Source organism: Syngnathus acus, chromosome 24, assembly GCF_901709675.1.
Source record: "Syngnathus acus chromosome 24, fSynAcu1.2, whole genome shotgun sequence".
Taxonomy (NCBI): domain Eukaryota; kingdom Metazoa; phylum Chordata; class Actinopteri; order Syngnathiformes; family Syngnathidae; genus Syngnathus; species Syngnathus acus.
In genome coordinates this window covers 2,804,282-2,817,524 of record NC_051108.1, presented here as the reverse complement: position 1 = coordinate 2,817,524, position 13,243 = coordinate 2,804,282, and the positions used below count along the sequence as shown (strand labels likewise).

Genomic DNA, 13,243 nt, shown 5'->3' with positions numbered 1-13,243 from the left:
TGTCCGTGTGATTCCCTCGTTAAGTGCACCTGCGTGAAAAGTTTTAGCTCCTGCAGAACATGAAAGTAGCTAAAACTTTTCACGCAGGTGCGCTTAACGAGGGTCACTTGGCAAACATGTTGGAACGCGGCCCCGAGGACTAGAGCTTGACACCTGTGACCTTTGACCATGATATTTCCCTAATAAAGTGGCCTGTTATTAGGTACACTTGAAAATGGCGGTGTACCTAATGGAGTGTCCGTGTGATTCCCTCGTTAAGTGCACCTGCGTGAAAAGTTTTAGCTCCTGCAGAACATGAAAGTAGCTAAAACTTTTCACGCAGGTGCGCTTAACGAGGGTCACTTGGAAAACATGTTGGAACGCGGCCCCGAGGACTAGCGCTTGACACCGGTGACCTTTGACCATGAAAGTGGCCTGTTATTAGGTACACTTGAAAATGGCGGTGTACCTAATGGAGTGTCCGTGTGATTCCCTCGTTAAGTGCACCTGCGTGAAAAGTTTTAGCTCCTGCGGAACGTGAAATGAGCTAAAACTTTTCACGCAGGTGCGCTTAACGAGGGTCACTTGGAAAACATATTGGAACGCGGCCCCTCGAGGACTGGAGGTCGACACCCTTGGTTTAAATGAAAAGTGCCACACCCGCCCTCACCCCCACTTTCTGATTGGCTGGTTGATCTGTGACGTCACTTGGACACGCCATTAGGTACACCGCCATTTTCAGGTGTACCTAATAAGAGGCCACTTCATTAGGGAAAATTCTTGGCCAAAGCTTAACTGAAAGTGAAAAGTGCCACACCCGCCCTCACCCCCACTTTCTGATTGGCTGTTTGATCGGTGACATCACACAGACACTCCATTAGGTACACCGCCATTTTCAGGTGTACCTAATAACTTTATGCATTTTGTATGTGTCAAGAATGTGTATTTGACTACTTGCTCTTTATTTTGGGGGACACCAACACATATTACACAATGTAAAACATGTACATATTGTCATATACAGCAGTTAACCAAATGTCAGATTTTTATGTTTTCATGTCCAAAAAAATAAAAACAAGGAATAAAACACCAGACAGGTTTCAACATAAATGTTTATTAAAATAATAATAAAAGTACATTTCAAACCAGCAATCTAATGTCTTTCTTCTTCGTTTTGTTTTACGGCGAGGTGGCACCAGCTACAATGAGCATTACCGACACCTACTGGTTGAAGTCATATGAACTGAAAAGATTTGTTCTTTTGAACGAATCGTTCACTCACAAGCCAACACTACTTCCGGTGACGACGCCATCGTCATGGTGGGCCGTCCTCGTCCCGTTTTGAAGTGCAGCCCAAAATATACCTGTGATTGTATCGGAAACGCTTTAAAGCGTATGTTTTCCCACCGACTTGCTACTTTTTCACGACAAAAAAAGATGATTTAACCTTCCAACGCGGACGGACACATCACAACAACAATGGGCGGCGGTGAGTTTCACCCACACGCACACATTTAGCTAACCGGTGAAAGCTAACCATCGCGATCCGATCACAATAATGGAAATTACAGGAAGACTTAAGACACTAGTTGTACTTTACTGACATGTTACTTTTAGCCAGTGACTGTAATGACGAGTTAATAACACTTCCGTCCGCCTCTCAGAGAATGGGAGCCTGGTTTTCAAGCTGTACTGCCTGACTGTGATGACTCTGGTGGCGGCCGCATACACGGTCACTCTCCGCTACACGAGGACTTTCTCGTCCGAGGTTTTGTACTTTTCCACCACCGCCGTGTGTCTCACCGAAGTTATCAAACTAGTACTGAGCATTGGGATGTTAGCAAGGTAAGTGATCTCGAACGACCAGTCTGCATCCCGGAAGAGAGCGATTGAGATTTTCCCCTGCACCCATTCAATTGACTTCTCAGAGAAACCAGAAGCCCAGGAAAGCTGCTGGGTGCCATCAAGGAGTACGTACTGTGCAACCCGAGAGGGTTGCTGAAGCTGAGTGTACCATCTGTGGTGTACGCGGTCCAGAACAACATGGCATTCCTGGCATTGAGCAACCTTGATGCTGCAATTTATCAGGTAAGGTCAACCTGGAAGAACCTGCTTGAAGAAAAGATCACACGAATTGCAACAATCAGTCAGTCATACTCCAATTGATCAGATCATACAAAAAGTCCACAACCTGATCACTTGCCATGTTTCTGTGTGCAGGTGACTTATCAGCTGAAGATCCCATGCACGGCACTGTGCATGTTCTTGATGCTGAACCGGACCCTCAGCAAGAGGCAGTGTGTGGCCATCTTTTTGCTGTTAATGGGGGTTATCCTCGTGCAATGGAAACCCGGAGATGCCGCCGAAGTCCAAGTATGTCTCCAACTCCATTTGTTCAATCAGTATAATTTTTGAAATATTATATCGTTGTTCAATTTTATGATATAAACTTTCACTAGCAAACTTTTTAACTTACCACAGCTGTCTTTTCAGATTTTTTTTTTTCCCCATTAAGTCGATACTAGTGATTCTGAACACAGCCTTCTTCACATCTTCTTCTGTCCAGATTGAGCAAAACCGTCTTGTTGGCTTCATTGCCATCATTATCGCTGTAGTGTGCTCCGGCTTTGCAGGTAGCCACCGACCAGCCACATGACTTTCTTCGGCTCTGTTGTAACTCCATCTAACTGTGCTTCAGGTGTGTACTTTGAGAAGGTGCTGAAGAGCTCCGACACGTCGCTGTGGGTGAGGAACATCCAGATGTACGTGTCGGGTATCGCCATTACCTTCATGGGCGTGGTGGTGACGGACGGCGAGAAGGTCCTAGAAAAAGGCTTCTTTTTTGGATACACGCCCTGGGTGTGCTTTGTCGTTTGTGAGTATAATAATGGCAGAGACTTTGTGGGCCACCTTTCTTGGCTGTGCTTGACTTCATCTCTCTGGCAGTCCTGGCGAGCGTGGGAGGCCTGTACACGTCCGTCGTGGTCAAGTACACCGACAACATCATGAAGGGCTTCTCGGCGGCGGCCGCCATCGTCCTTTCCACCTTGGCGTCCGTCTTCTTGTTTGGATTGCACATAAGTAAGATAATCCTCCTTCCTATTGTTGCTCTTCAGTATGTTTTCTTGTTAAGCCATGCAGGTGTCGAACATCTACAAGTCACGTACTGGGTCAGAGATGAACTTTTAGGCTTGCACCCTGAAGTATTGCTTCATTGAGGGTTACAAAAGTTCATTTCTTTCAGCTGTTGAATTCAAAATGCAAATACAATACAGATTCAACATAGGAACATTAGAACCACTCCCCAAAATTATGCAACAAAATAAAAGCCCTAAGTCTGACCATTAGGAAATAATCGAGGTACTTTTTTGATCATTGTCAATATGTACAGTGTGTTTAGGCTGTTGAATTTAACTTCCTGATGTTCTGGCTTCTCCAACAGCAACCACATTCATGTTGGGTGCCACCCTGGTGTGCCTGTCCATCTATTTGTACGGCCTTCCAAAGCAGGACACGTCCACACTCAGACAGGAACAGGCCAACGGAGAGTCCAAACAGAATCTGGTTACTGTGTGACTTGGCCCACTCACTATCGGGTCCCTCTTCCACATGGACTGAGGAGGAGAAGTCCTGCCACCACCCGAGCCAATAAACTATTTTCTTTGTGTTTTTCTTTTAATCATTCTATAAGAATCCCATTATGTGGATTCTGTCTGTGCAAAGGGTAAGTGAAGCAATGCAAAGTGATTTTTTGGGGGCGGGGTCATAAACTGAAAACTTGTGTACATAGCTTATCATTTGTTAAAATGTCAGAGGTCGCACTGTTAGAAAAACATAAGGACCAACAACTGCACCTGTCATTGATTTCGATGTTTTTCCCCCCTCCAACTTGTGTACCACTTGATTATGAATGTACAGAATTGTTTTCATACTTGAAATGACAAGAGCACATCACACAGTGGAGATGTCATCACCTGTGTTTTCTATTTTGTGTCAGTAAAATGCCAAATTGGAGTGCACGCATTTACAACGAGACAAAGTTTGGAATTGTATTCCTAATGTACAGAGGGACAGTCTTGTAGTTTGGAAATAACTAATAATGGAAGTTGCGATTAAGTTGAATGTTTACATCTTATCCACTGGGATGATGCCAAGGATTCTCATCCCGTTGGCTAGTACTGAGCAGGTCCCGCTGAATAGTCTCTTCCTTGCCTGTGAGCATTCCAAAAAGACACAGATTAGTTTATACTCCACCCTTTGTAAATATGACTAAGTTGTGAATTATTATTTTTATTTATTTATTTAGAATCTTAATTGTTTTAATAAGGTAGGAAACAAATATCAAAATGCAAGTACTGTTACTTTTTACAGTCATCTAGAGTTAGGGTTTCAAAGTAGGGTTTAAAGCTGTGCTCAGGGGCTCCAGAGTAGGGTTTCATACTGGAGTTAGGGTTTCAAAGTAGGCTTTAACGCTAGGCTCAGGGGCTCCAGAGTAGGGTTTCATACTGGAGTTAGGGTTTCAAAGTAGGCTTTAAAGCCAGGCTCAGGGGCTTCAGAGTAGGGTTTCATACCGGAGTTAGGGTTTCAAAGTAGGCTTTAAAGCCAGGCTCAGGGGCTTCAGAGTAGGGTTTCATACCGGAGTTAGGGTTTCAAAGTAGGCTTTAAAGCCAGGCTCAGGGGCTTCAGAGTAGGGTTAGGGTTTCAAAGTAGGCTTTAAAGCCAGGCTCAGGGGCTTCAGAGTAGGGTTTCATACTGGAGTTGGGGTTTCAAAGTAGGCTTTAAAGCCAGGCTCAGGGGCTTCAGAGTAGGGTTAGGGTTTCAAAGTAGGCTTTAAAGCCAGGCTCAGGGGCTTCAGAGTAGGGTTTCATACAGCAGTTAGGGTTTCAAAGTAGGCTTTAAAGCCAGGCTCAGGGCTTCAGAGTAGGGTTTCATACTGGAGTTAGGGTTTCAAAGTAGGCTTTAAAGCCAGGCTCAGGGCTTCAGAGTAGGGTTTCATACTGGAGTTAGGGTTTCAAAGTAGGCTTTAAAGCCAGGCTCAGGGGCTTCAGAGTAGGGTTTCATACTGGAGTTAGGGTTTCAAAGTAGGCTTTAAAGCCAGGCTCAGGGGCTTCAGAGTAGGGTTTCAAAGTAGGCTTTAAGGCCAGGCTCAGGGGCTTCAGAGTAGGGTTTCATACAGGAGTTAGGGTTTCAAAGTAGGCTTTAAGGCCAGGCTCAGGGGCTTCAGAGTAGGGTTAGGGTTTCAAAGTAGGCTTTAAAGCCAGGCTCAGGGGCTTCAGAGTAGGGTTTCATACTGGAGTTAGGGTTTCAAAGTAGGCTTTAAAGCCAGGCTCAGGGGCTTCAGAGTAGGGTTTCATACTGGAGTTAGGGTTTCAAAGTAGGCTTTAAAGCCAGGCTCAGGGGCTTCAGAGTAGGGTTTCATACTGGAGTTAGGGTTTCAAAGTAGGCTTTAAGGCCAGGCTCAGGGGCTTCAGCGTAGGGTTAGGGTTTCAAAGTAGGCTTTAAAGCCAGGCTCAGGGGCTTCAGAGTAGGGTTTCATACTGGAGTTAGGGTTTCAAAGTAGGCTTTAAAGCCAGGCTCAGGGGCTTCAGAGTAGGGTTAGGGTTTCAAAGTAGGCTTTAAAGCCAGGCTCAGGGGCTTCAGAGTCGGGTTTCATACTGGAGTTAGGGTTTCAAAGTAGGCTTTAAAGCCAGGCTCAGGGGCTTCAGAGTAGGGGTTCATACAGCAGTTAGGGTTTCAAAGTAGGCTTTAAAGCCAGGCTCAGGGCTTCAGAGTAGGGTTTCATACTGGAGTAGGGTTTCAAAGTAGGCTTTAAAGCTAGGCTCAGGGGCTTCAGAGTAGGGTTTCATACTGGAGTTAGGGTTTCAAAGTAGGCTTTAAAGCCAGGCTCAGGGGCTTCAGAGTAGGGTTTCAAAGTAGGCTTTAAGGCCAGGCTCAGGGGCTTCAGAGTAGGGTTTCATACAGGAGTTAGGGTTTCAAAGTAGGCTTTAAGGCCAGGCTCAGGGGCTTCAGAGTAGGGTTAGGGTTTCAAAGTAGGCTTTACAGCCAGGCTCAGGGGCTTCAGAGTAGGGTTTCATACTGGAGTTAGGGTTTCAAAGTAGGCTTTAAAGCCAGGCTCAGGGGCTTCAGAGTAGGGTTTCATACTGGAGTTAGGGTTTCAAAGTAGGCTTTAAAGCCAGGCTCAGGGGCTTCAGAGTAGGGTTTCATACTGGAGTTAGGGTTTCAAAGTAGGCTTTAAGGCCAGGCTCAGGGGCTTCAGCGTAGGGTTAGGGTTTCAAAGTAGGCTTTAAAGCCAGGCTCAGGGGCTTCAGAGTAGGGTTTCATACTGGAGTTAGGGTTTCAAAGTAGGCTTTAAAGCCAGGCTCAGGGGCTTCAGAGTAGGGTTAGGGTTTCAAAGTAGGCTTTAAAGCCAGGCTCAGGGGCTTCAGAGTCGGGTTTCATACTGGAGTTAGGGTTTCAAAGTAGGCTTTAAAGCCAGGCTCAGGGGCTTCAGAGTAGGGTTTCATACAGCAGTTAGGGTTTCAAAGTAGGCTTTAAAGCCAGGCTCAGGGCTTCAGAGTAGGGTTTCATACTGGAGTTAGGGTTTCAAAGTAGGCTTTAAAGCTAGGCTCAGGGGCTTCAGAGTAGGGTTTCATACTGGAGTTAGGGTTTCAAAGTAGGCTTTAAAGCCAGGCTCAGGGGCTTCAGAGTAGGGTTTCAAATTAGGGTTTAAGGCCAGGCTCAGGGGCTTCAGAGTAGGGTTTCATACAGGAGTTAGGGTTTCAAAGTAGGCTTTAAGGCCAGGCTCAGGGGCTTCAGAGTAGGGTTAGGGTTTCAAAGTAGGCTTTAAAGCCAGGCTCAGGGGCTTCAGAGTAGGGTTTCATACTGGAGTTAGGGTTTCAAAGTAGGCTTTAAAGCCAGGCTCAGGGGCTTCAGAGTAGGGTTTCATACTGGAGTTAGGGTTTCAAAGTAGGCTTTAAAGCCAGGCTCAGGGGCTTCAGAGTAGGGTTAGGGTTTCAAAGTAGGCTTTAAAGCCAGGCTCTTCAGAGTAGGGTTTCATACAGGAGTTAGGGTTTCAAAGTAGGCTTTAAAGCCAGGCTCAGGGGCTTCAGAGTAGGGTTTCATACTGGAGTTAGGGTTTCAAAGTAGGCTGTAAAGCCAGGCTCAGGGGCTTCAGAGTAGGGTTTCATACTGGAGTTAGGGTTTCAAAGTAGGCTTTAAAGCCAGGCTCAGGGGCTTCAGAGTAGGGTTTCATACTGGAGTTAGGGTTTCAAAGTAGGCTTTAAAGCCAGGCTCAGGGGCTTCAGAGTAGGGTTTCATACTGGAGTTAGGGTTTCAAAGTAGGCTTTAAAGCCAGGCTCAGGGGCTTCAGAGTAGGGTTAGGGTTTCAAAGTAGGCTTTAAAGCCAGGCTCTTCAGAGTAGGGTTTCATACAGGAGTTAGGGTTTCAAAGTAGGCTTTAAAGCCAGGCTCAGGGGCTTCAGAGTAGGGTTTCATACTGGAGTTAGGGTTTCAAAGTAGGCTGTAAAGCCAGGCTCAGGGGCTTCAGAGTAGGGTTTCATACTGGAGTTAGGGTTTCAAAGTAGGCTTTAAAGCCAGGCTCAGGGGCTTCAGAGTAGGGTTTCATACTGGAGTTAGGGTTTCAAAGTAGGCTTTAAAGCCAGGCTCAGGGGCTTCAGAGTAGGGTTTCATACTGGAGTTAGGGTTTCAAAGGGCTTTAAAGCCAGGCTCAGGGGCTTCAGAATAGGGTTTCATACTGGAGTTAGCGTTTCAAAGTAGGCTTTAAAGCTAGGGTTATGGTTTCAAAATAGGGTTTAAAACTAGGGTTACAGTTTCAAAGTAGGGTTTAAAGCTAGGGTTAGGGTTTCAAACTAGGGTTCATACTAGAGTTAGGGTTTCAAACTAGGGTTTAAATCATAGGTGTCATACCCAAGGCCTAGGGCCAGATACGGCCCGCTACAACATTTTATGTGGCCCGCGAAGACAAATTGTGCATCAAATTCGTATCATTACTAGAATTACAAATTGTCTTCATTTTTAACATTTTATTTTTTTTTTAATATTTGACCAGTTTCTTCTCGTCTGATTTGAAAACGAGTTATTTGTCGGTTTGTTTTGTAGCCTTTACTGTATATAATATGCGGTGCTCATACATTTATTTGGGTTGACAGTCATAATGGCCCTCTGAAAGAAGCTATGGATGGATAGATTTTCCGATGGTTTTGCACAACCAGGTAGATAGAATTAACCTTTTTTTTTTTTTTTTTTTTTTTACCTGAGCGACCTGCTGCGGGCTCCCTTTGACTGGCAGGTCTCTGTGTGCCGAGGCGGTCAGGTGGCTGCAAGAGAGCAATACTCCTTGTTTGAGAATCCACCAGTCTCCAAACATCTCACACCATAACATCCTCGTTGGGCCTTACCACAGCTTCAACAGGAAGTTGAGTAAGTGTTTGGGTTGCAGATGCTGCGCCGACTGGTACAACACCTCATCATAGCTGTGGGAAGACACAAGGGCCGTGTTTTGATGGGGAAACTCTGAATAAGAATGGCAAGTTGTTGAACTTACCGGAGGAGATGCTGAAGAACGGAGACGCCCGACTGCTCGCTTAGAAGCGACGCGTCGAATGTCGCGGCGTCGATGTCGTCATTCATGCGTATTAAACTGCATCAAGAGGAGTATTTACGTATACCTCAGTCCACATTTCTCAACTGCTTGAAACAATTCGAAAGATTCACAAAGCTCTGGAGATCTAGTTCCACATTCCACTTGAGAGACCTTACATGCCTCAATCGGTGCTGCTGTTTTGATTAGCGACAAACATCTCAATGTCTGTTAACGCACCTGCAGAGGCGTGCATGCGTGTACTGGAGGAAAACGCCCGTGTCTCCCTGAGCCTGCAGCATCTTGTCCCAGTCAAACTTGTAGTCCCCCTGCAGTGGACCTTTGAAATCCTAAAACACATTTATGGGGTTATTTTTATCTTCATTCATTTTGAAAATAAGTAGACCCACCACAGTAAAGGCTCGACACGTTGTCGTTCACCTGGACTATTAACGCACTAATTCCCACTTTCTGCGCGGTGTCTTCCGGATCGTCCATTTCCTTTGTCACTGCAAGACATGAATGAGGAAACCTTGACACAAGATTTGACAGGAAAATAAGATGCAACCAAAAGAGGCAGTTGTACTTTTTGAATGGCTCATATTGTTCAACATTCTGGCACGAGCCTCGTCCAGAATGTCCTCTAAGAAGACCACCTCTCCGGTCCGGGTCTTCATGCCCTTCACCAGGCCGAAGGGCACATGATGACACCTGTGCAAACGCTAGACTTGTTGAAGAAGTTCTAAATGCTAAGATAACATAGAGTAGCTTCTTTTGTGTGTGAGTGTGTGTCCATCTACCTGTCAGCCCAGGAATGTCCCATCACTTGCAAGATCTGGAACAACTGCTGAAAGTGATGTGTTTGACTTTTATCTGTCTTGAAAAATGACAAACAATGTCATCGTTAGCATGCTGACTTGCATTTGCGCTTGACGCCCTTTAACAAAACATGTACTGGGTGCCATGTTTGCATAACTAATCTATACAGCTAGATCTGTGTTTGACAGGCATCAGTGAGATACCAGAAAAAGCCAGTAGACAAACTACATTTTGTCTACAAAAGAGAATGACCTCAAGTCAAACCAGATCAAATTGTAGGAAGAACTTGTTTTAACTTTACAACAAGAAACATTGAGAGAGAAAAAAAAAGCTTTATTTTCTCTTCTTTTTTTTGTGTTGCATTGTAATATGTGCAGGAAATTTTTTTTTTTTTTTTTTTTTTGCTGATTTTAAAAGAGGTCATATATACTATTATAAAATAATCTGGCCTGAGTTAACACTATAATTAGTTTAAAAAAAAAAAAAAAAAAAATGTCCTTACCACATAAATCATCTCATCAAAATGGTACTTTTCTTCCCGGTCAATGGCTGCTGCAATGTCCCTGAAACAAAAACAAATCAGTGGACTCCTCCAATGGCCATGTAATAACCAAAAGCGAGAGGTATTGAAATTCACAACATTCCACTGATGAAATCACAATTTCATCCATGAGCTGTCGACTGCTTTCAAGGACCAAGTGTTACATTTTATGCTATGTGGCAAATTGTAAGTTTCACTGGGTTGAACTTTCTCCATCTGAATTTGTTACGAACGGCAGCAACCTGGTGATGTAGAGGCTTGTGCCGTCGCTGCGAAGGACAGTACACACGTTGCTCAGGTCTCCGACTGAGAGATCCACTATGCCGGTCCCCTTCCTGCAAAACTTTTACTCATCAATTGGCTGACTATCGCCATGAAACAAATGCATATTAGCGATTACTGATCCACATACTCTGTGGTCTTTAACAGGCCTCTGTTCTGCAACTGCCGTACCACCTCCTGGACTCTCTCCTGGTGAAAGGACTCCCCCGAGTAGACATCAAAGTGGACCCCTAACCGCTGACAGTCCAAAAACATCATCAATATGACGCTGGGCTACACAACAAGAGACGGAGCACCGGGTTGTACCTGGTAAACATGCTGATACTCGCTCACAGTGATGTCCCTGAACTGTTGCCATAGTGACACGGCGCGAGTCTCGTTCTGCTCCAGCTGCCGATAGAAGTCCCTGGCCGCCAGCATGGTTTCCTCGTTGTGCTCTGCTTCTTTGTTGACCTTTACATATACCTGCAAAACATACAATATATGTGATCCTTGAAAAGAAATATTTGTGTTTGGAAAGTAAAATGGCTAAAATTAGCTTAAACCTGACATGCAAAGTTCAGTCGAGCTGTTAGGGAAAGATGCTGCAGTTGTTTGGCACCAAGATGCCACAAGATGGTGCCAAAGTTTCATCTTGTAAGACAACCAGTAATTACAATATCATATTTGTCATGTGTTTGCATTTTTTAACACTTTTGTGTGTATTTATTTAAAACCAACTAAGGCATTGTTTTTAGGGTGGTTCTTATTTATGAATTCAATGTCTTGAAATTTTTAAGGTATCAAGGGAACCCTGATTATACTATAAAAACAAAAAAACAAAAGAAACAAAAACATTTACTGTTTACAGAATATGAATTTTCACCTCGAATAAATGCTGTAAAGGATTTTCTTTTAATTGCTCCTTGCTGCCAAACTGGCTGAATCCAGCTCCCAGCAAACCTGGAAAAAAAAAAGGTTGAGGAGAACAAGTACGGCAAATTTCCACAACAGTGAAGGATTTGATTAAACCAGCAAAAACATGTGTTCAGCACTTCATTTCTTTTCCATCATAATCACTCACCAAACTGCATTCCCCAGTCTACAAGGTAGTTCATTCGAATAACTTTGTTCCCAAGAGACTCCTTCAAGTTGGCAATGAAGTTCCCTGCACAAAGAGTCTGAGCTACCCTCATCTGATTTTCATTTTTATTATTGTGCTTATATTATAATTCACCTATAATTGTAGATCGCAAGTGTCCTGCGTGGAACTTTTTGGCAATGTTTGGAGAGCTACAACACATACGTGTATCACTGTTTGCTGAGAAACTATGAGACATTACATGTGTTATATTGGAAAACATACCTGTACTCTACTAATGTCGTTCCCTTCTTAAGAGAATTAAAAAGTTCACTGTGAAGCTCAATTTTGCCGTGGTGTCCCGTTCCTAACGGTTCCAGTATTTTCTAGAACAGAAAAAGGACAGAGGTGACGGGTTAGGAACACGAGACATAGTCAATAATACTGGTAAATAATAACAATAATACAAACCTGAGCAAGAAGTTTGCGGTTAATTGTGAAGTTGATTACAGCACTTCCTATCGCTATATCCTCCACCAAGCTGTCTCGCTTTAACTGAAAATTATATTGGAGAATTAAGGACTTAGTAGAAAAAAGGCCGATTGCATGTTTTTGACTTGGATCTAGAAAAGGCACACATTTACTAGTTGGGTCTGAGTACCCAAGAAAACAGCAACCACATACCACTCAAGTGTGCATGTGTGTGTAGGACGCAAAAAAAACAAAAAAAAAACATTGTGGCAGAAGTGAGGAACACACTTTATTCCATGACTGTCTGCCAATAACTGTCACTAGATACAAGTCATCAAAAACAAAACATCACAAAGGACAAATATATTATCCCACTAACTGCAGGCCTGGTCCTGAGGTCCGCCACAAAATATTAAATTGCTCTATTGTTATTGGAGGGAAAATATGATACGAATTATCTTATTTGTTCTGTGGCTGATCAATCCTACCTGCTTAGCCAAGTGTTCTGTTTGCATCTGGATGTCCCCACTTGCTGGTAAAGCCCCATTCGTTCTTAAAATGCTAATTGATAGCCTCAAGTCAGCAGTCTGCCTAAAAAGAAAAGTTACACAAAGCTTTAGAAAATGTGTTGAAAGGTTCAACTGTAAAGAGTGTGGAGGGCAAATAGAAAACGCTTTACTGTTTCTTAAAGACTGGGACAGCCGAAAGAGCCGGTATGAAGAGGTCATCAGACTGATGCAGTGTCCTGCCCAGCTGCACACAAAGTAAAAACAAGTACATACAAGATTTTTATTTTTTTTATAGAGAACAATACAATTCAACTACATTTAACTTTCCCCTGAAGAAATGTTATGTTTCCAAGCAGTGTCACCTGTTCTCATTACCTTCGCTGCTATGCTCGTCCGAAAAAAGAAGCCATATCCTAGGTTGTGAACTCTACAGTTCTAAAATTAAAAGCATGCATGTAATAATTACACGAATATGCACATGGTGCCTTCACATGATTAGAAAAGACGACTACACTAATAGGCTCATGGTGCCTTTCACATGGTTAGAGAACAAACGCGTCCTGTTAATTAAATGTTTTCCGGTATCTCGCCCAATCAGAGGCCGTGTTACCGTGACGTCAAAGTGCGCATGCGCGGAGTTCGATGATCACATTTCTATTTGTAGACCTTTTATTCTGTATTGTTGTAAAATGTTCGATGAAAAAACAATGTTAGATTGGCATTTCAAAACCCATTTCTTGTGTTTTGGAAAGAATTGGATATACATGAATTTTAAATGTCTGGTGCTAAAAACAAGAAAGCACATTCTGATGAATATTGTGCAGATTGTTAAATGAATTGTTGACTTGACTTAAAATGGATACTCCCAATATTTCTACATATTATTTGTGAAATATACATCCTTAGCCTAATAGCCTAAGGGCTCAAGTCAATTTCTAAAGAGAAAAATACCAAGGTGCTTGTAAAATTCATTTTTTTTATCTCTGTCAGCTGACCATGATAATC

The 13,243-nt window shown here is 43.5% G+C and overlaps 2 protein-coding genes across 5 annotated transcripts; one reads left to right on the top strand and one right to left on the bottom strand.

The window, feature by feature from the left end:
* Positions 1 to 1,245: 1,245 nt before the first annotated feature.
* slc35a1 (solute carrier family 35 member A1) lies at positions 1,246 to 3,949 on the top strand. Its single transcript, XM_037245441.1, has 8 exons — positions 1,246 to 1,468; positions 1,644 to 1,824; positions 1,908 to 2,067; positions 2,200 to 2,352; positions 2,546 to 2,612; positions 2,678 to 2,854; positions 2,926 to 3,060; positions 3,422 to 3,949. The coding sequence occupies exons 1-8, from the start codon at positions 1,459 to 1,461 to the stop codon at positions 3,553 to 3,555; spliced, it is 1,017 nt and encodes a 338-aa protein (XP_037101336.1). The 5' UTR covers positions 1,246 to 1,458; the 3' UTR covers positions 3,556 to 3,949.
* Positions 3,194 to 12,839, bottom strand: rars2 (arginyl-tRNA synthetase 2, mitochondrial). Of its 4 annotated transcripts, none has more exons than XM_037245427.1 (21): positions 12,614 to 12,839; positions 12,409 to 12,482; positions 12,218 to 12,320; positions 11,730 to 11,813; positions 11,544 to 11,644; positions 11,415 to 11,470; positions 11,262 to 11,345; positions 11,064 to 11,140; positions 10,505 to 10,663; positions 10,329 to 10,435; positions 10,159 to 10,251; positions 9,878 to 9,938; positions 9,357 to 9,433; positions 9,143 to 9,267; positions 8,998 to 9,065; positions 8,797 to 8,906; positions 8,521 to 8,616; positions 8,375 to 8,449; positions 8,230 to 8,293; positions 4,087 to 4,191; positions 3,194 to 3,996 (listed from the first exon to the last, which is right to left on the bottom strand). In XM_037245427.1, exons 3-20 carry the CDS (start codon positions 12,242 to 12,244, stop codon positions 4,105 to 4,107), a joined length of 1,551 nt encoding a protein of 516 aa, XP_037101322.1. In that variant the 5' UTR covers positions 12,245 to 12,320; positions 12,409 to 12,482; positions 12,614 to 12,839; the 3' UTR covers positions 3,194 to 3,996; positions 4,087 to 4,104. The 4 variants fall into 4 exon arrangements, with proteins under 4 accessions (XP_037101322.1, XP_037101324.1, XP_037101326.1 ...); XM_037245429.1 differs by having other exon boundaries at positions 12,601 to 12,824; XM_037245431.1 differs by having other exon boundaries at positions 12,218 to 12,316; positions 12,601 to 12,824.
* Between the last annotated feature and the right edge of the window lie 404 nt (positions 12,840 to 13,243).